Here is a 20428-nt window from a genome sequence, read left to right as displayed (position 1 = left end):
GCCGAGTCTCGATTGAGTTCGGCCAGCCTCGATTTGCGAGAAGCTTAGATCAGCCAGAACAGGGGTAAAGCGACGACAAATCACTGATTTGTAGCAATAGTCTTCCAGCGATTGCGTTGACAGGTAACGAAGTTGCTCATGATTGAATATCCGACGGTTTTCACGACATGTCAAAAGTTTGCGCCTGGAGGAGGCGTAACGCTTGTGCAGTGGCGCAACGACCAAAAATTAGGCATATTATAAGCATAGAGTTAGCCTCAACTGTGTGTTGTAACGAACTCTGTTGTTCAAGTCGCAGGCAAAGTCGTAGAATTCGAGATGTTACCGCTCACAAACACCACGAGTACAGCAGCATAGCTATGTAAAATTCATTTAGCATAATACTAACTTGGAAATATCGAGATGACTTACGCTGCTGTAGATGCAAATATCTCAGCTCTCTTCGCGTTAGTCATTAGACCAACGCTCAAGGCAAACAACGCCGTAAAGGCAGCAAGCATACCAAGCTTGGCGGCATCGTTGGCGACGAAATAGAGGCCTGTTATGGGGCCGACCAAAAGGAATGCAGCTATGAGAATGGTAATGATGGCAGTTGCTGCAGATATAGATTTTTCATAATATCTTCCTATACTGTAGCGATCGTCCAGAGAGATCTCTTCCTGATAGGTGGTTAGCTGACTTTCCCTAAATCTGGATCAGATTGCGTACCTTGAACGGCCAGTAACGCCTTAATAAGTTGGATAGATAGTCGGTCTCCAATGAATGGAGACCAGCAAGATCATTTGGGTCATCCAAAAATGTTTTGGAAAGTCCGCCTAGTACAGGTCGTGGATTGTTGAACCATTCTCGATATATATCAAGAATACGCTTGGAAGGCTGCTTCAATTTTGCTATCTCGCTTTGCAACAGTAGTGCTTCATCTAAATAGTAATTAGCCGTTGCTCGAGGTGATATGAGACGTTTAACGAACGGTATTCTTTTAGTTTAGCTCGTATCTTGACAATTAAGTTCATGCGGACTCGTGCTTTCTCACTACCGGTATTACACTGTCGCTCTAGTGTTTCCCATGTCATGATAGCATCTGCCAGATCCATGTCATCGCTTTTGGCATCACTCCTATCTAGTTGATCCAGTTTATTCTCGAGAACTAGGAGTTCAGATTGCAAGTACAGCAGATTTCGGGCTGCAAGCTCGTCGAATTTGCGGTAGATGGACGTTTCCTTGTCAGGGTCGAGGGCAATCCACCTTGCAACTTGCGCAAATCCCTCTTTCTGATGAAAGAATTTATTATCGCTTGAATCTCGCGCTCTCGCCATTGTTCTGCAGGGATAGAATGATGACTAGGTGACTACAATATTTTTGCAACCTACCCAACTGTGTAACGAATGAGAAATTCTCTCGACGAAGCGAGGACCCGTACTTAAATATGACTGAAAACTGAGGGATTTGCCGCCAAGAAGGGGAATATGAATCAATGAAGATCCAAATAAGGCTGCACAAAGCTCAAGGCTCATAGCGGTCACCAAGCGCGTTCGTTAGTGGTTAGACACAAATAAATCGGTGGCTGGGCAGGAGTCTGGATTTGGCGAGATTGAATCTAATAGGTACAGATGCATGCATGAAAGTCCCAAGACAAAGCCCAAGGTGGCGCAGCACGGCTGCCTAGCTGTTACAATTGTTTACGTCAGTTCCCCTATAATCCTTTTCCACATATCAAAGATATCGGCGCCAGGACAGTAACGATATCATTCTATTACATATCCGTTTCCATCTTCACGAAGAAGTTAAAATATGCGTTTGGCCAGGTAATAAGCAACAATGTCGTCGGTTACGCCAGCAAGCTATTCCGATTGGCTCGAAAAGAGAGATGAGGGGGAAGGGAGGAAAGAGAAAGTAGGGCAAGAAATGCGACAAAGCAAAACAGATGACTGGACCTTCAAGATGCACAAAAGCGAAGCAGATAAGGATCAAAAGAAGCGCCGGTATTCTGATAGCTCTCCCCTGCCGTCTACGCCTAGGGGAGGACGTGGCAGACAGCTAGCCGATAACGTCAAAGAATTTGGTCGTGGGCAAGGTTCAAGCACTCACCAACTTTGGAGCCCAAGCAGCGATGGTCTACTGAGATCTTCTCAGCTCAAAGCACAATCACTACCAGGCAATCGATTTAAGCCGACATCCCGAGCCAAGGTAGCACAGCATGAAGTGGAGGAGCCTGAGACAGATGATTCCTATACCGAAGACCCCTCTATAACGCAATTAATTCGGCAACCTGAAACCAGACCAATATCTCAGGAACAGCTTGTTGCTGAAGTTAAAGGGATATACGCTGGATTAGTTATGGTGGAGAGCAAGTGTATTGAAGTTGATAATACTCAATCAGCCAGCAAAAACCCGCCCCAGCAGCTAAATAACGAACAGTGGCAGGCACTTATCGCCCTTCATCGTACATTACTTCATGAGCATCACGATTTTTTCTTAGCCAGTCAGCATCCATCCGCTAGTCCGGCTCTTCGAAGACTAGCTTTTAAATATAGCATGCCTGCGCGAATGTGGCGGCATGGAATATTTTCTTTTCTTGAAAATTTAAGACAGAGGTTACCGGTTCCTCTTGAGCATATGCTTAATTTTATTTATATTGCGTATAGCACGATGGCTTTATTATATGAGACGGCACCTTTATTTAAAGATACGTGGATTGAATGCCTTGGAGAAATTGGGAGATACCGTATGACCCTTGAAGACGACCCTAGGGACCATGAAACATGGGCAGCCGTATCTCGACATTGGTATAACTATTCAAAGTCCTTGGATGATAATGGTTCACCACTGGTTGACCTACGCACATTACTTCATGAACATCATGATCTCTTTCTGGCTAATCCGCGTCCACGTTCTGGCCTGGCCTCTCGAAGACAGGTTTCCAAATCTACCATGTCTGCGCGAATGCGGTCACACAATATTCTGGATCAATTAACCCAAAAACTGCTCAACAGGCGAATATATCAAGAATACCCCCTTGTCGACTCCGCAGACAAACAATATTACGTGGCTGGGACGGTAAATGGAATGCTCATAGAGGCCCTTCCGGATACTGGAGCAGATAAGTGCTTCATATCATCAGAATTAGCCTCTCGTCTTGGCCTTCTTCCTGTTCCTGGGACACAAGAAAAGATAACACTGGCCAATGAAAAGGTGGTAGAGTCTCCTGGGATGGTACAAGTGCCGTGGGAATTTGCCAAGCAACGAGAGAAGCACATGATAAACTGCTGGATCCTCCCCGGGTGCATTCGTGATCTGGTTCTAGGAAGTTCTTTCTTACAAGCAACAAATACGCTGAAAAAGTTCCGCGATCGCATTCAAGTCAGGCTTCTTGGGGTATTCAACCGGTTTTCGTTGAGTTTTCTAGGGGGCAAGAAGCAACGTTTGCGGGGGTATATCAACGGCCATTTGACTGCGGCACTTCCGGATACAGGCTCTGACGCCATGTTTATCAATGGTGCATTTGCCCGGAAGATTGGGCTAGATATTGACTCTGATGTCAGAAATCTGGTTGAAGTCGAACTCGCTGATGGATCCACAACCATGACGAGTGGCATTGTACGAGATGTACAGTGGAAAGTAGGTAAAACAACAGTGCAATGCACCTTCCATGTGCTTGAAGATCTGTGCATGGACGTTGTTTTAAGCAACAGCTATTTGTTCAACATGAACATATTCTCGGAGCAGGAGGAACACTTCTTCGACATGGATTCCAAGGATCATTTCGACGATGATTCTTCCTATTTTTGCAATCTCCGTCTACTTAAGAACAAGAATGGTAAGCGCGCCAATCATTACCTTGAGTTTTATCTAATTGATGCAGTGGCTTCCCCCAAGGCATTCAGTCCCGAGATGACCCAACATGAACTGGAACAATTGGAAAAATGGGAAAAAATGGAAGAACTCTACAGACGAGATGAAAGTCGCGACTGGATAATGAGTTTGCCTGAAGAGCAACAAGAAAAGGCTTCCCAAGACGAGAAAGCACGACAGCAGTGTTGGGAGGCTTCAAGAAAAGAACGTAAAGCAAAATGGGCAGCTGCATCACATACGGCCAAGGAGAATGTTCGCAATGATACTGACCTGATAAGTCGGTTAAAGAAGCGATTCTGTATAGGGACTCCTCTGAGGAAGTGAGCAAGGTGACAATAAGCCCGAGAGCATGGAATGTCGCCCACAAGTGCTGGTCCAAGTTCATAAGAGAAGCAGAATTAACACCAAGATAGCTGGAGACTGTTAAACGAAAAATTTTGGAGGAAGGGATTCTTTTGTCTCACGCATTGTTTTTCCGTACATTATGACTTACATATGCTTCTTCTATTTTCTCATTTACGTTCATCTCGATTGACCAATGCTCCTGAGATGTGAGTTGAAAAATTGTCCGTCTTATTCGCAACAAGGTGGTTATTGGTTAGAAGGTCGCGAAATCGCAGAGAAGATCTAACTACTTAATAGCCTTGCTCATTAATGGTTGGATTTTGCTTCTTCCGACTGAGGAATCAAGGAGGCATTGCCACAAAAATTGACTAAGTGGCTACGGGAGACCGAATGGTGAAATACTGTAGTTGATCCCTTAGGAACTCATTACCATACTAACTTATAAGGGCCAGTATGAACAGTAATAATATATTATATAATAAACCCATATATATTTACTTAGGAACAATACTCTTTATAAAATCTTTAATATCTGGGCCGGGTTCACCCTTATCTGGCTTTTCTGGAAACTTATCATCTAAACTTACCCACACATCGTTTGTCTTCAAGCCCTGCCTATTGCCGCTTAGAATATTAAATATTGTGTTCATACCTTCCCTTGACTTGGCTTGCTTCAACCGATCCATCTTCAGGGACTCCTCTACCTCATCCTCGATATTCAGATGCGTGCTAAGTGCATAAAGGACAAGGCCGGCCAAGCCAGCAGCAAACGCAGTTGCAATAGAGCTGCCGCTCACCTCTTTCATCTGACCATCAATGTCAGGCAACGAGATGTCCTTGCCGGGCAGGATAAAGTCGGATCCTGTTCGGCTATGCGAAGCTCTGTCGCCCCATTTGGTTGCAGATCCGATCTTGAACACGTCTGACAAGCCGCAGGGATAATAGTCATCAATGTTGACACCTTCCATATCGTTTAGCGAGGCAAACAACAGGATGCCGTCGGCTTTGGCTTCTGCGATGGTTCGCTTGAAGTTCGCAATCTCGTCGACACCGTAATCTTCGCCTTTGGCCTTAAACGACCAACTCATTGAGATGATGTTAACACCCATCTCCTTGGCCCAGTTTATAGCCTGTTCAATAAGCATTAGTCTATATCCACGGTGTGTATAGAGGTTAGGTTTCATACATTGATTGCAGACTCGAGGGTGAATTCTTGCGTGTCCGACCTTGAGTCATCCATCCTTGCAACATATAGCCTCGCCATGGGGCAGATTTTCTGTATGCAAATGGCCATTTGTGTTCCGTGAATCGGTGGCCGGGCATCCCACTCCCGGAACTCAGGGTCCCAAGTTTCCTCGTGCCCCAGGACCCTTCCTCCGTGGTAAAAGGACTGACCCCTCTCAATGGCGAGGACTTCGGGGTTTTCTCTATCCACGCCTTTGTCGATGAGCGCAATCTTTACTACGTCCTCTCTCGGGACTTTCTTGAAAGTAAATAGCAAGTCAATCATCTCTTGCATCTTCCGAATCCAAACCGGCCTACAGCCCAAGTTAGACATAGACCTACTTAAAAGAAACTTTTCCAGTGACTGCTACTTACTCAGAGGCAAGAAAATCATTGGTCGAGCCTTTTGTGCTTGAGTCTTGTCCGACTGACACGCGGTGATTTGAGTCTTGTGGAAGTCGTAGTTTAATATTCTCTTTTTTAACATCATTCTTTCGTCGCTTCAAAAACTTCTCTTTAAAATTGTCGAAAGCTGCTTGACAGACCTCTTCGGTTTCCATCGACTGTCGCAAAAGTTAGTCCGGCTATAGGAATACGCGCTTTGGGTAGAGCCAAACCTTTTCGGCTAACACTATAGTAATTGATTGAACCTATACTCCGTGTAAGCATCTATCTGCGGAACGTCGGGATTGAGAGGAAGTTTAATAAAGGATACTTGTATGTTGGACCGACCTTCTTTAGTCGAGCCAAGCCCTTTTTACAAGCCCAGCTTTGCATCACAGCCACGTTTCCGCTCCAGTATAGATGAAGCTCCCTGGTGTTTGCTGCGCCCTTGAGAATTGTCTCGCTGCTGATGTCATACTTTCTCCAGTCCCATATCTCGACATCAAACGGCGCCAACCAAGTATGAATGGCCATATCCGTATGTGGTATTTGGTCCTGCTCGCGGTCTTCGACCGAGACCCTAAAAATCTTCTCGACTTTCTTCTCTTTCAGCCACTGGAATATAGCCACATGCGGGTTGCGTTCAACTACTTTCTTCTTTTCGTGGTCTATAACTGGCTTTTCCGGGACCGCATTGATCTCGGCACTAATATTGTCTTGTTCCATACGGTATTGAGGTAGGCTTACATACTCGAGCGCGGTATCTAGTTGCACCTTGACCTTTTGTGCTCTTTCGTCCATGTATTTTTTGCCTGATCCAATCACCTTGGCAAGATCGAGGTGAATCTCCGGTGCTGTCAGACGATCAGTTGTCAATTTTTTTTCTGTTAACAGAAAGACGAAATAAGATGTCTCACTCACCATCTGCTAGCTTTTCGTGGAGATACTTCTGTTTCTCGGTCTTAGTACGATTGCTACGGATACAAACGTGTTTTAAAAGCCGATCAACGTTTTCCATTGCTTCCTTCCGTTTCTCATTGGAGCCAGTGATAGGAATGTCTTTGAGAAGACGGTAAGGGGTCTTTGAAAGGACGGGCTGTTTGGCATCCTTGTACTGCGCTTTGGCATAGATTGACTCTGGACAGCGGCGGACGAGAACCTCTATGACCTGCGACAAACGTGCGTAATCGATGTCAGGATGTCTAAAAAGGTCAATTGCTCTATGGAGCGGTGTGCGCCCATCACTGTCGCAGAATAAGAGTAGATTTCTCTTCGGGTCTGTGTCCGGGCACAACCTAATCAGACTCAAGAAGCTCTTGTGGAAGTCTTCCATCTCCTCCTGGGTTCTTGTCGTGCTAAAAGCTGTTTGGTCTTCGAGAGCGATGTGAAGCCAGGTCTCATAGCCATCTTTGTGCTTTTCTGGAAGCTCGACGGCCTTTGCTATCTGATCTTTGTACTTGGATGCCCACGAGAGAAACCGTTTCTGATCGACAAGATCATGTAGGCATCGCTTCGGTTCCTGTTTCTTGCCGTATTCCGACCGAAGAGGCCCCGGGAGATAGAACTGTGAAAGTGCACAATTCTTGTTGGAAACAGAAGTTCCATTGACTTGGTATGGACACGTCTCCTCCAGCGCTTGTAGGTCCTCATCGGAAACAATTAGACTGATGACGTCGAAGGCCAGGGGCTTGCACTTCTTGAGCGCTCTCTCGAGTAGTCTCGTTTGGTTCCCCTCATCGTGCGACTGACAAATAACTTGAGGGTGACTGATTACCAGGTATTGTATAAATTCACGAACTCGGCTCGGCGGATCTCGAATCAAGGCAGGTGTCTCTTTAGCCTCCTCGGCTAGACGATTCAGGATCTGATCAAATAGATTTAGATTATTGAAGCCCTGCTCCGAAAGAACTTCAGAGTTCTCAGCGTAGTTCTTCCGGAATATTTCTTGCGCGGTTTTGGGCAGTTCCTCCTCAAATAACTCGTCAGCCAGCGATTCCTGAGCTTTGGTCAGATTTCGAAGTCGCTGAACCCTGCTACCACCAACTGGGGCTTTCTTTTCGGCCTTTTCATCCTTTTCGATCTTTTTTTCGCTCTTCTTATCATATTCCGTAGGCTTATTTGCCACTCCTCCGCTGTCGTTGGGGTACGTCACATTCTGCTTCTTTGGTTCCATATGTCCCTCCCGTATACCGAAGGATTGGGCACGCTGGAGAGATAATGTTGGTTCACGGGCGTTTGTTGAGACCCTGAGTACTTGAACGGGTTCCATCCTGAGAGAAAAAGTTCAGCAACCCGCTGGTACCCAGCTGAATACGTGGATGATGAAGAAATGCTGGCGCAAGGCGAGAGGTGGCTCTGATCTCCTCAGTGGACCATGGAGCGAATGCAGCCGAAGCATACAAATTTCAGAAGATGCTAGTCTAGTACCCAGTAAGCTTCCGGTAGCAGTTGGCGCAATGGTCAATATTCTTAAAGTAGATAACATGTAGGTATTGAGGTTGCTTGTGGATGGGGATTATCTGTTGTATGCTAGCAATCGTGTCGCAGGTGCGTGTGCCCACCCCTGTAGAGCTTCAGCCGCATCTCCAAAATCCCACCGGTTATGAGGCTTGACGAACCCAGGCCTGCATGTACTGAGTACCTACATACATGTACCTTGACTACGACAACAGTCCTGTGATCGTGGTTGGTAAGAGACCCACGAAAAATACATATATAAGTCCTAGTAGATATGTCCAAAGGCAGGGGCATAGCCTTGTGCTGAGCCAACTTTTGAGTATCTTGATTACAAATATCTCCATAAGGTAGTTCGATCTGTATTTATCCTTCTTGTCAAGTTGCAGACTGAGGCACTTTTGGCAAAGTTCTCAACCATTCAGAGTCTTCTCTGCCATACCTCGCTTTTCTTCTAAGACTACCTAAGCACTATACGGTAAAGATGAGCCACGCCGAAGAACAAGGATTCACAATCCCCATACAACTTGGGTTGGAAAAGAGCGATGCCAACACGCACACACTGCAAGATGGCGATGAGACTAACCGTAAGAACATCACCGATGATTCTACGGACGGATTCCTCATCAAAATCACGCTGGACAAAGTCATCCATGCAGAGCCCCCGAGCCTGTTGACATTCATCGGCCTCGAGTTCCGCTTCGAGGGTATTGATGACAGACGTCGATTCCGCTACGTTGAAGTAAATATACGGTTCGAGGATGTCACTGATCCTCTCAGCAGCCAGGACCCAGAGGTGGTAGAGCTATGGCCCAATGGCCCCCACGTGTGGAAGCAAACCGATGTTAATGCAGAGGTCAACATCAGCGGCAATATGGGAATCCAGGGTGGACCAGGCTGCGTGGGCGGCTCGGCGAATGGAGCGTGGGCCAAAAAGTCTTCCTACGGCTATACGGACCAGGCCACTTTCTCTGGTACCGCCCGGCTGCTGGAGAAGAGGGTGGGGAGCAACAACGGAGTCTTCCTAAGACTCAATGAGAGCCGCCACGGAAAGTCAGGGGTGGTCAAACAGATCCACACCGGAATCCTTCTACAACGCCGAGAGGGCACCTCGGCGTTTCGGGCTTATTTCGAAGTTGAAGCCAAGGCTGACATGAAGTTTTCCTGGGTGAACGGATTGAAGAGACTGAGGGGAGTAGATCACAAAACTGATCCAGTCATATTTGTCCCGGGCAAAAATTACCTTGGCTGGCAAGACGTGGCGGGCATCACGGAAGCACAGCCGGATGCCGCAATGGTCAGGAGTTATGGTGACGCCATGGCATGGATTGAATTGGACCCTGTGAGAAAGTACGAGAGGAAAGGGGGGGAGTGGCGGGAGACAGAAGACAAGACAAATGTGACAGCAGATGAAAAATGAGGTATAAGAAATGAGGCTCCGAGAGGGGTAGGAAATAAGACTCCAAGGGGCATAAGGAAATAAAGCTTTGAGAGGGGTAGGAAAGGACAGCACGCGGAGAGGGGTTGCCTTTTCGTCTGCATGATCTTTCAGCTGGTCACCGAATATGCAGGCAGTTAATTGAATGGCATGGGCTGGTTGGTATTCCTGGCCAACACCATGTCAATTATGCCGCACATGGGGTTGACCAAACCAATTAGATCGCTCCAGCTCCAAATGAATCAGGCTGCAACGCACGCGACTGTCCTCACCCTTCCATAAGTGTGTGATATGGACCTGCTTCCCCTCTATCCCTTCTATGCGGCGTTATGAAACTATTCGCTTCCATGTGGAAACCTCCAGGAAACCCTGGGCACTGCTTGCATACGACCCGGCGCCACCACACCAGTAAGGGATTGTTTAGGCAAGTCTTCTTCTCAGTGTATATCTACGACGCTTGATGTCAGATCTTAGCCCTTTTCGAGCATTCCGAGATAGAAACTGCCTCAGTGTCATATTAAATCTGTAAGTGTACTGGGTACATGTAACTACTGGGTTTTTGTCACAAGACCAAGTAGGGGTAGTTGCCCGATCCATTGGCCAGACTTCAATTCTTTTCGAGTCTGAGCACCTGCCTGCCTGCCTGCCTGCCTGCCCAGAACGCTATTGGTAACATCTTGAGCTTTAGTCACCACTCATCGGGCAATGTAATACTATTAACAGAGCTCGACGATAGCACAACCGTCTGCCTGCATTGCAAAATGGCACAGAACCCAACACAGGCCTTGACTCGACTCAGTCCCGAAGATTCGCACGGCGTCTTTGAGTAAGTATCAATCAGCGATGGAGCCTTCGAATGGTTGTTGAGAAGTGCCAATACTCATTGTGACAGCATCTATATCGTCGGATTTCCTCCAAACGGCAAATCAAGAAAGACAGAGTCAGCATCTAGCGAGACTGTATCAAAAGATCCCACTTTCGATAGGATTAGGCCTAAAGATTGGGCTCAAATCGTTCCGCAGCTTATCCCGGAGGCTGAAGTTTTTGAGTTTATGCCCTTCCAAGAGCGGGAAACCCTCCAAGAACAAGCATCTGAGGAAACCGAAGCTGCGGCTCCCTCACAGCAACAGAGGAAGAATTCCATCCGCTCCGCAGCCGATCTAGATACAGAGGCACGACTGCTTCTAGACTGTATAAAGGATGGACCTAAGAAGCGTCGCGTCCTTCTGGCAGGCTGTGGCCTCGGGGGTTTGGTAATCAAGCAGGCAATCGTCATCGCCAATAGGAGCCCCCGATACTATGATGCCGCTTCGCTAATCGAACAGTTGGTATTTGTAGCAACGCCGCATATTGCGCCTAACTTGGATGCGTGGGAGGATATTGCTGGTAAGAGCTTAGATGCCGCCGAAGTCATGATTCGCGGACGAAAAAATCAAGTTCTTACGGACCTGGCCACCTCCATTCAGAGATCTTCTTTCATTTTTCATTGTTTTGCGTCAAGATATGAAGTTAGAAACTTGCCATACAGTGCTACTGCTGTGCAGCACGATCTCGTGGACGGGTCTTCTGAATCAGATATCAACTCATTTCTCCTCTATGCCGATGAAGTTCAATCTCAATTGAACAAATCTGGCAAAATAAGTGAATATGACTTGAGAAGTTATTTATCTACTCCAAAGTTGTTGAACCTAAAGAGTAATTTGCCACCCTGTGCATTATGTCGAAATCTGAATTAGCTAATGAGATTTCATAGGTGTTGGAGACGACGACAACATTCCCGAGTCTATATTCGAATCTCAATTTATTGATTTTCTTCAGCAACTGGCTCCCTCGAGCTGGATCTTCCACGAAAATTCGGCCATCCAGCTCCTGGAACCGGATGTCGAGCTTCAGTTGTACGAGCAACACCTTTCAAAGCTGCAGCTTCTCAAGACTTTCGGACAAGGAGCTGTCAATATCACTGGTCCACCGGGCTATGGGAAGACCACTCTGCTGAAGCTTCTTATTCAAGGGCTTAAACAGCAATATTCGAGAGCAATTACGATTGATTTTTTCCTGGAATCGTTTGAAGCTTCCAGCCGGACATCGAATCAAATACTGAGAAGCGTCATCCACCAAATACTGTCTCAACGACCTTCCTTGTTCCAGAACATCCGGCTTTTGTATATGCAGCAGAAAAAAATAGGAACATGGACAGATGAGATTCTGTGGGACATTTTCCAAAGACTTATCCGGCATTCTGGCGGGTGGAGAATCATCGTATCCATTAACAACTTTAAACATTGGAGCCCTGAATCACGATCCGTCTTCACGAAGCTCGATAAGATCCTTGCTACCAGCAATTTCCAATACACCATGCTCACGACGGGCAGAGGAAATAATTCGGGCCTTTCTCACGAGCCGGACGAGATAATAGATTTGGCTTCAGGGGCGGAAGACTCGGGGAAGCGGTTTATAAAAGCGAAGCTCGACATTCTTCTCCGGAAAAAGCCTGCACTTACACCTTGCGAAAAAGACATTCTGGAGACCGCGAGCATCTGGGAAGACTCGTATTCGCATACTGAGCGATGCTTAAAACAATTATCTAGCAACTTCACCCTATCTAGCCCGGATGCGATAGCAGTCGCAGTGGAAACTTGCCCCAAATCCGAGGATGACATATCTCGCGACCGCATAGAAGCCCTGCTGCAGGGAGATTTGCACGTTCTGAACTGGTCTATCAGCGTTGTGTCTTGGGTCATGCATTCAGCTCGACCCCTGCGGATTCAAGAACTTGCAGTTGCCGCTGCCTTGAGCATGGGCGTCGGCGACAACCCGTTGGCGGATCTTGACCGACACATTTCCAGATCGATGGAGCATGATCTTGACCGATACTTGGATGTGCTGATACGTGCTGACAGCCAAGTTGCCCACATCTACAGCGCTGCAACGAAGAAGTTTCTCGCAGAGAAACTGCCGAGCCATTTCCACGAAGGAGATGACTCTCTCAAGGGCTTTAGGTTGCTTAATCATGCCAAGCTTGCTATACTCTGCATTAAGTACATATCTCGCGCAATATCAGAGAACTGGGAGATGTGTAGGGCTCGGCTAGATTGGCGATCCAACAAATTCCAGGCCGACCAATCTGAACTGGAATTTCTGAGCTATGCGGTCAGATATTGGCCGATTCATTACCACCGCCATTACGATCAAGCCAGAGATAATCCCTCAGCTGGAGAACAAGAAGAGGACGACAGTACAAAGCTAGAAGACGTTATTATAGAATTCTTTGACAACGAAGATTTGCGTCTCAAATGGTGCCAGTTGTTCTCGTTAAAATCCCAATCAACAGACATCTATAACCAGGAAGCGGAGGAGGAAGTGGCGAATGAGGAAATCACTCCCCTTGAAATTGTCTGTGAACTTGGTCTTACTGCTGTAGCCAAGAGGATTCTGACTTCCGACAAGGACGTTCTGAAGAGCAGTCCAAAGACTCTGTCATCAGCTCTTGCACTATCAGTCAGAAATAACCATTCAGACATTACGGCAATGGTGTTGGAAATGAATGTTCCCGTCTCCTCTGCATTCATTGAGGCTGCTTGCACCAACAATGTTCAGGTCATGAGGTCTCTAATGACACATGGAGCCAAACTCAAAGATGAAGATTATCTCGGCTCTTTAGCGCTTAGAAAAGCCGCCTCCACAGAGAGCTTAGATGCAGTCAAGCTCTTGCTCAGCGAAAACATTGATGTTTCCGAGACTGACACTGACGGCCGATCTGCCATACATGCTGTAGCTATCGGGGGCGTGGTGGAGATGCTGCAAAACATCTCGAACCTCCCTGGCTTCGATATCAATGCCAGGGACAACGAACAAAATACAGCTCTTATCCTGGCCGTACAATTCGACCACGTCAGACTCGTCCGTGAGCTGTGTCTGAAGAAAGCAGACGTCACCCTGGCTGATTCTCAAGGTAAAACTGCGTTACAATATGCTGTCTCAAAGGACATTAATATCACAAGGGTCCTTCTTGAGAATAAGGCCAGTGCTATGATAGGTGACAAAGAAGGCCAAACGGCTCTCAATTTGGCGTGTAGACTTGGATATGTAGAGGTTGTGAAAGCCATGGTTAACAGCCTGGATAACGCATCTTTGCTCAATCTGGTTCATGTGGATCAAACCGCGAAAAACACGCCATTGCACATTGCAGCCAAGTTTGGGTATACAGCAATTGTGGAGCTCTTGCTTAGCAAAGGCGTGGATGTTAGGCTTGAAGACTCGTCCGGTAATACAGCTATTCAGTTATCCGCATCTGCAGGACACCTGGATGTGCTCAGGATTTTGTTGGAGCATCATCTGTCCCACCTCGGTGATCTCGTACCGGAGGGCCTGGGACCAGTTGGTGACGACACAAACAACCAAAATGAAGAAGAGGTTGGCAAAGGCCCGTACACAATAATAGCGGTGAAAGAATGCAACGAGCTGCTCTATCGGGCCGTCACATCTGGGCAACTCATTGTTGTGCGATACCTCCTTAACTACATGGACTCCTCTCATCCAAGCATACCCATCCAGACCTCTACTCCTGGAGAAAATCTCCTGAACATTGCCGCCTCCAAAGGATATACCGAGATTGTGAGAGCTCTCTTACCAAGGTTTGACCCAAATGTCAAGAATGCCGAGAACCGCACTCCTCTTGATCTTGCTGTCTCAGGCAAGCATCGGGATGTCATTCGACTGCTCCTTGAGAGCGGCGCGGACCCGAATGTTTCGGACTCCGATAGATGGACTCCATTGCACATTGCAGCTGAATCTGGTCTCCACGAAATCTTTGAGGACTTACTGCGCGGCGGCGGAGACGTCTATGCGCGGACCATATTGAAGGAGACGGCTCTACACCTGGCGGTTAAGTTTCCAAATATTGTGCGGCTACTAATAGACGCCAGTGCCGACTTAAATGCCAAAGACTACAACGAGGCTACGCCCTTGCACCTCGCCGTTCGAGCGAATAGCATTACCACGATCAAGCTGCTTCTCCGGGCGGGGGCTGACTTGGATGCTGTGGATGAGAACGATAAAACCTCCCTCCACTATGCCATTGACCTCGAGAACCCAAAAATCGTCAGAGAGCTTTGGGAATCTGGCCCTAAGTTACACAAACAGCCGTACAAGAAAATACCACCTCTGATACAAGCTTCTGAGGCCGAAAGCTTCAATACCGTAAGAATCATTCTAGGAGAGACTTTGCTAGCTGATAGCACGAACGATACTCCAGATCGTGGCAACGCCGGCGCCCAGCTTGACCTGGAAGATATGACACTGCTAGATGTGAACGCCAAGACAAGCGACTCGAGGACAGCTCTTTTAATTGCAGTGACGGAACAACAGCTAGATATCGTCAAAGCTCTTTTGAAGCTAGATGCAGACCTAACGTCAAGAGGCGTATCAAGCAGAACCCCGCTGCTTGAGGCTGTAAACCTTGAAAATACAGAAATATTTGAGGCACTGCTTGAAAAGGGAGCGGATATTGACTCGCAGGACGAGGACGGCAATACTGCTCTACATCTTATCCTAAACACCCGTAATTTGGCTTTTACAACGCGGCTGATCGAACTCTTCGAGAACGAATCCATGCTAGACGTGCAGGATGCATCAGGAAATACACCACTACACCGGGCGGCTTATAATGGATTGGAAACAGTCGTTGAGCTTTTGCTGCAGGCAAAAGCCAACCCTAATATCCAATCCAAGGCTGGGAAGCTTCCTATCCACCAGGGCTCTGACAATTACAACATTACTCTACTGTTAGCAGACGCGGGGTCCAATCTCAATACAACAGATAGAGACGGGTGGACTCCTCTGATGCAATGTGTTTTCTGGGAACGCTTAGATGTCATCGAGCTGCTCCTGGAACGGGACAAAAACGTCAACCGCCTGGACAAAAGGGGAAGGACACTACTTCACATTGCCGTAGACTGCAACGATACCGACGTTCTGCGGCGATGCCTGAAACTTGGCTCTATAGACATTAATGCTAAGGACTATGCGGGCAGGACGGCGCTTCACACTGCTGCTGCTTCTTGGCGGGGAAGTGCCTACAAGATAATGTCTATATTACTCGATCACGAAGCAGCCATAGCAACGATAGACAACGAGGGTCATACGCCTCTCTGGACCGCAATCAAATCATCAGACCGCCCAATATGCTCTTTGTTGATATCCAACGGGGCTAAAGTGAATGAAAAGAACAGCAAAGGGCAGACGGGTTTAATAGCTGCTAGGGACGTGGAAATGATGGAATGGTGTCTGGCGCAAAAGTCAGAAAGCGGAGAGCGTATCTGGACAACAGACGAGCTTTTGGAAGCACTGTCAGATTGCGTGGGTTCTTCTTCAGACAACGATAGTGGCGAGGTCAACCAGAGAAGGGCTCGTTTGCTCCTGGACGAGATCGATATGGCGACTTGGAATCCCAAACAAGCCTTCACTGCTCTCCGATCCTGTTTTGAGATCAACTTCATAGACAGGATACTTAGCGCCAGAGATTTCCTCGAGAGTGCCTCGCAAATTACAGATGATGATATGTGGACTCTCGGCCATTTTCGATACCACATGGCGGAGGCATACTCACGCCGTGAAGAATTGCTAGTTTCCGAAAAACCTAAGGGCGAAACTCTATTGCCGTCTACTCTACTTGCATCTCTGCCGCTGGCGGCTGAAAATATTGATACCGACCGCTGGGATGTTACTACGCTCTCCGTCACGAGCAAGAAAACTGGTAAACCCGCCGCGCATCCTCACCCCCTCATACGCTTATTCTTCACCAGAAGGCATCAACTAATAGTTAAACAGATAACATAACACGGACCTTTCGAGCCAACCACCCGTTTCCGATCCGTGGTGAGCGCCACGCGTACTTTGAAGCAGAGGCATCAGCCCCCGAGTCGCAGGAGGGTCCTGTCAATTTCGCTATTGGCCTTTGCGGAGAGTTTGTTGACTTTGGCAGCTCTCTGCCCGGGACCAAATTTCACCCCTCGATCGGATTCCAGAGCGATGACGGTCGCATTTTCATATCCGCAATCGGGGATCAGACGCAGCAACCGGCGTCGCAGAAGATAGGGCCGTTCACACAGAGTGTCAAGATAGGGTGTGGCATCGACTGGAACGAGAAAATGATCTTCTTCACTCGAAATGGAGAGATTGTTGGTGAGTTCATTTGTCTGACGTGAGTGAAAGGCAGAAGTTGAGGCTGACAGTTGACTCAATAAAGCGAAGGTTGAGACGCCTATTATCCACTGGAAACTCTACCCCGTTGTAACCGTCTTCGAATCCACGCTATGTACCATTAATGTTAACTTCTCCGGGGACTCGGATCATCCATTCATATACAAGGCTATCAGCTAAGAATCTAGGTAAGTACAATTTATAATTATGAGATGTGTTTCACAGTTTTATATAAAATTAGTAGACTTATTAATTAATTTTTTAGGTATAGAAAATAAACTGTCTTACGACTATGTATTCATTGCTATCCCAAATAACGTTCATTATTAATGTTAAAAGAGTCACGCCGTCATTATGAGATTCACGGTTCATGTAACGGGTTAAGCTATGAGACTATGGAAGACTCCATGAGTATCCGTGGCGTTTTATAGAGAGCCACTCGTTTCTTAGTCTGAAGATTTATAATCCCTCTGAAAAACGTGGGATTCTATCCGAACTCAGGCTTCTATCCGGACTTCGATGTGGTCTGGCACTAAAATTTAAAATTTTAGCTCTAGCGGATAGAATCGAAACTGATGACGTCCGATCTTGTTTTATTTGTTGTGCTGCTCAAGTAATCACAAGAACTACTTTACTTGGCTGAACATGTTTATTTTACTATATATACGATGTCTCTACTTCATTGATGCCAAACAACACAAAACAGGCACCAACATAATTCGATATCTTTGCTATACAATCTTGAGATGAAGAAAACCATATTGATTATCGGCGGAACAGGCGCCCAAGGCGTACCAGTTGTTAAAGGTCTGTGGTCTTCTCTTAACAAAGTTCTGTACTGCCACTAACAGAAAGCAAAGCCTTAGCCTCTAATAGAAAGTTTAACTTGCGCATAGTCACACGAAATGCTTCATCAAAAGACGCCCAGGATTTGGCAGCTATCCCAGGAGTAACAATCCATGAAGGAAACGCCTACGATGAACCAACTCTTCGTCAGGCTCTCAATGGCGTTAACGGAATCTTTGTCAACACAAATGGACTTGCCATCGGGGAAAAGGCTGAGGTATACTGGGGCATCCGTCTCTATGAACTGTCTCGAGAATTCGGCTTGGAGCACTTCGTGTACTCAAGCGTTGAGTATTCATCCAAGCTTGGCAATTTCCAATCTAAATACCGATCTTTTCTCGATGCAAAGGGAAAAGTGGCTGATTACATCTCCGCGCAACCAACAACCCCGATGGCTTGGTCGGTTTTAACAGCTTGTACATACGTGGAGTCTTTGACGGAGCTTCTTCGACCAACTCCTGACCCCAGCGACCCGACTACGCTTGTTTTCGCTGCTCCTCTTGGGTCAGCGAAATTCCCTCTGATGCATCTTGAGGACTATGGAAAATATGTACGATGGGCTTTCGACACGCCGGCTCGCAGCAATGGTATCAATCTGCACATTGGCACAGAAGACGTCAACTGGAGTGATCTTGCAGCCACTTTCACTGAGCTGACAGGCAAGAAAGCGGTATACAAAGACTTCACCCTAGATGAATACTTTATCCGGGGAACTGTGCCAGATCCAGAGAGAAAGGTTGGCCATTCAGCCGATCCCAACGATCCCACTTTGCTCACCTACAGGCAAAGCTACGGCGGGTTCTGGAACTGTTGGAAGGATGAGCTGAGCAAGAGAGACTACGATCTGCTTGACGAGATATTGCCTACTAGAGTCAAGTCCGTCCGAGAATGGATGATAAAGACGGGTTACACAGGAGAAGCAAAATCGGTGCTGAAAGATTACAGAGATAGAACTGTGGTGCGAAAAGTTAGCAACATGCCATAAAATGCTACTTTCAGGACATATATCTGTACTAGATGTTTAAAACCGAGTCAACTGTATTAAGAAGTTATGCTGAAGGAGAAGAGTTATCGTAACTTTGAGCACGAGGTACTGGCATATTTTCTTTTTGCATGTTGACCGCCTCATTATTTAAATAAATATCGATTATATCAACTATGAATAGAATTCATCTTCAGGAGGAGTATCAATCTATATTAAATGGATTCGAGACATTTTCCATCCTATTGCTCCAATACATTTACCATTCCGATACAGGGACAGGTTCTATACTCACACTTCTTATGTCTATTTGATCACTGATCGCTTCATTCTCTTCATCGTAGGCACCACTATCACCGTCAACTAATCTTCTCTTTTCAGCTTCTGCAGGCCAACCGCTACCGGCTAGATGCCCGCAAGCTTCCTCGAACCATTCATTCCAACCCGGTGTCTCAGGAATGGCCTGGATAGCACGTACCCATGCATCTGATTCCGTCATCCTCAGTAAAGACCAAACAGTTTTAGCTAATGATGGGTTCTTTTCAGCCATTAGTCTCGCTCCAGGATTAGGGAGGCTTGCCCTCTTTGCGAGCAAATGATAACGAGGAGATGTGATGATCTTGCTAGACCGAATCGTTTGAGGCGGCACTAACAAGAATATGACAGTAAGAATAACATATGCAGAAACAATAGCAATCTGCATAGCGGTCGTTGAGACCACAACAGAAAATACAGACACATAAATTGACAAGAGTCTGTCAGGACTTGTAGAATCAACCTTCCCATCCAACAGTTGGTTCAGATTCAGGAACTTTCCGTGGATGAGAGCATTGAGAGCCATCTTGTCGCAAAGGGCCATATAGAAAACGTTTTCCTTGGTTTTGAAAATTACATGGTGCTTCTGTCGACTTATTTGCTTCCATTTCTTCATTCTTGTCCGCCAAGAATTGCTGTCTCTTGCCGAAATACATGAAGTAAATATTAATGAATAAGCGGCATAACGATCTTGTCGTAAAAGAGATAGAAGAAAAAGACCGAGTGCGAGAAGAAAGGATAAAAAATTCAGAGCATCGGCCGTAAAGACATACTGAAACCCTTGCCGCAGTTTGGCAACATAGAATTGCCAACCACGAGAAGGGTATCTATCAATATGGCTGCTGCTGTTGTAATTAATTGAGAGACCCTGCCTCTCAAAGTCGTACTTAATATCCAAAAAATTGATTGAGTATAGAATTCGGTGCTCTATGGAGTTCATCGTTGGCGAGACCATGTGTACGAAGCTCTGTGGACTGTGAGAAGTACAGGAGCATAGAAACGCAAGATGAGCTTCTAATTTAGGAAGCTGCTTCTGACTTCTCCAAGAATTCAACGGAACTCGGGGGAGTTTTAGACCAGGAACGATACGAGGGAGATGGTAGAAGCGTGAGAAGGCCAAGTCCTCGAGATGTGGCGATATCGCATGCCGGCCCAGCCATTGCACCAGCCCCAGGAGGAAAACACTCCATATTTGGAAGATAGTCTCATACCAAGCCATAGCTTGTACAGATAAAAGCCCTGGCACTTGAGAGTAGCAGCTGATGTCTGGATAGCATGTTGATTAGTATCATCGTGGCGACCTGTCTCGGAAGGAGAACCGGGGGGCAGGGAGGGGGGGCATAACAAGAGGGAACTACCTACAACCAGACTCAAGCGGCTCAGGATAT

The 20428-nt window shown here is 46.8% G+C and overlaps 6 protein-coding genes across 6 annotated transcripts; 4 read left to right on the top strand and 2 right to left on the bottom strand.

Annotated features, from left to right (window-relative positions):
- Positions 1-287: 287 nt before the first annotated feature.
- On the bottom strand, positions 288-1316 carry T069G_11409 (uncharacterized protein; the record flags this gene model as incomplete). Its single annotated transcript, XM_056178614.1, has 4 exons — positions 288-357; positions 412-659; positions 709-920; positions 971-1316. 4 exons carry the CDS (start codon positions 1314-1316, stop codon positions 288-290), a joined length of 876 nt encoding a protein of 291 aa, XP_056023488.1.
- A 1615-nt stretch (positions 1317-2931) lies between these two features.
- T069G_11408 (gag-polyprotein putative aspartyl protease domain-containing protein) lies at positions 2932-4176 on the top strand (the record flags this gene model as incomplete). Its single annotated transcript, XM_056178613.1, has 1 exon — positions 2932-4176. The coding sequence occupies one exon, from the start codon at positions 2932-2934 to the stop codon at positions 4174-4176; it is 1245 nt and encodes a 414-aa protein (XP_056023487.1).
- A 515-nt stretch (positions 4177-4691) lies between these two features.
- T069G_11407 (subtilase family domain-containing protein) lies at positions 4692-8074 on the bottom strand (the record flags this gene model as incomplete). Its single annotated transcript, XM_056178612.1, has 6 exons — positions 4692-5327; positions 5384-5735; positions 5797-5984; positions 6154-6479; positions 6534-6659; positions 6727-8074. 6 exons carry the CDS (start codon positions 8072-8074, stop codon positions 4692-4694), a joined length of 2976 nt encoding a protein of 991 aa, XP_056023486.1.
- A 669-nt stretch (positions 8075-8743) lies between these two features.
- Positions 8744-9679, top strand: T069G_11406 (uncharacterized protein; the record flags this gene model as incomplete). Its single annotated transcript, XM_056178611.1, has 1 exon — positions 8744-9679. One exon carries the CDS (start codon positions 8744-8746, stop codon positions 9677-9679), a length of 936 nt encoding a protein of 311 aa, XP_056023485.1.
- Positions 9680-10458: 779 nt separating this feature from the next.
- T069G_11405 (ankyrin repeats (3 copies) domain-containing protein) lies at positions 10459-17077 on the top strand (the record flags this gene model as incomplete). Its single annotated transcript, XM_056178610.1, has 5 exons — positions 10459-10523; positions 10590-11083; positions 11451-16451; positions 16526-16879; positions 16944-17077. The coding sequence occupies 5 exons, from the start codon at positions 10459-10461 to the stop codon at positions 17075-17077; spliced, it is 6048 nt and encodes a 2015-aa protein (XP_056023484.1).
- Positions 17078-17643: 566 nt separating this feature from the next.
- Positions 17644-18728, top strand: T069G_11404 (nmrA-like family domain-containing protein; the record flags this gene model as incomplete). Its single annotated transcript, XM_056178609.1, has 2 exons — positions 17644-17704; positions 17749-18728. 2 exons carry the CDS (start codon positions 17644-17646, stop codon positions 18726-18728), a joined length of 1041 nt encoding a protein of 346 aa, XP_056023483.1.
- Between the last annotated feature and the right edge of the window lie 1700 nt (positions 18729-20428).

This window comes from Trichoderma breve, assembly GCF_028502605.1.
Source record: "Trichoderma breve strain T069 chromosome 7 map unlocalized scaffold00008, whole genome shotgun sequence".
Taxonomy (NCBI): domain Eukaryota; kingdom Fungi; phylum Ascomycota; class Sordariomycetes; order Hypocreales; family Hypocreaceae; genus Trichoderma; species Trichoderma breve.
The sequence above is the reverse complement of the archived record's forward strand: the minus strand, read 5'-3'. Positions and strand labels throughout refer to the sequence as shown.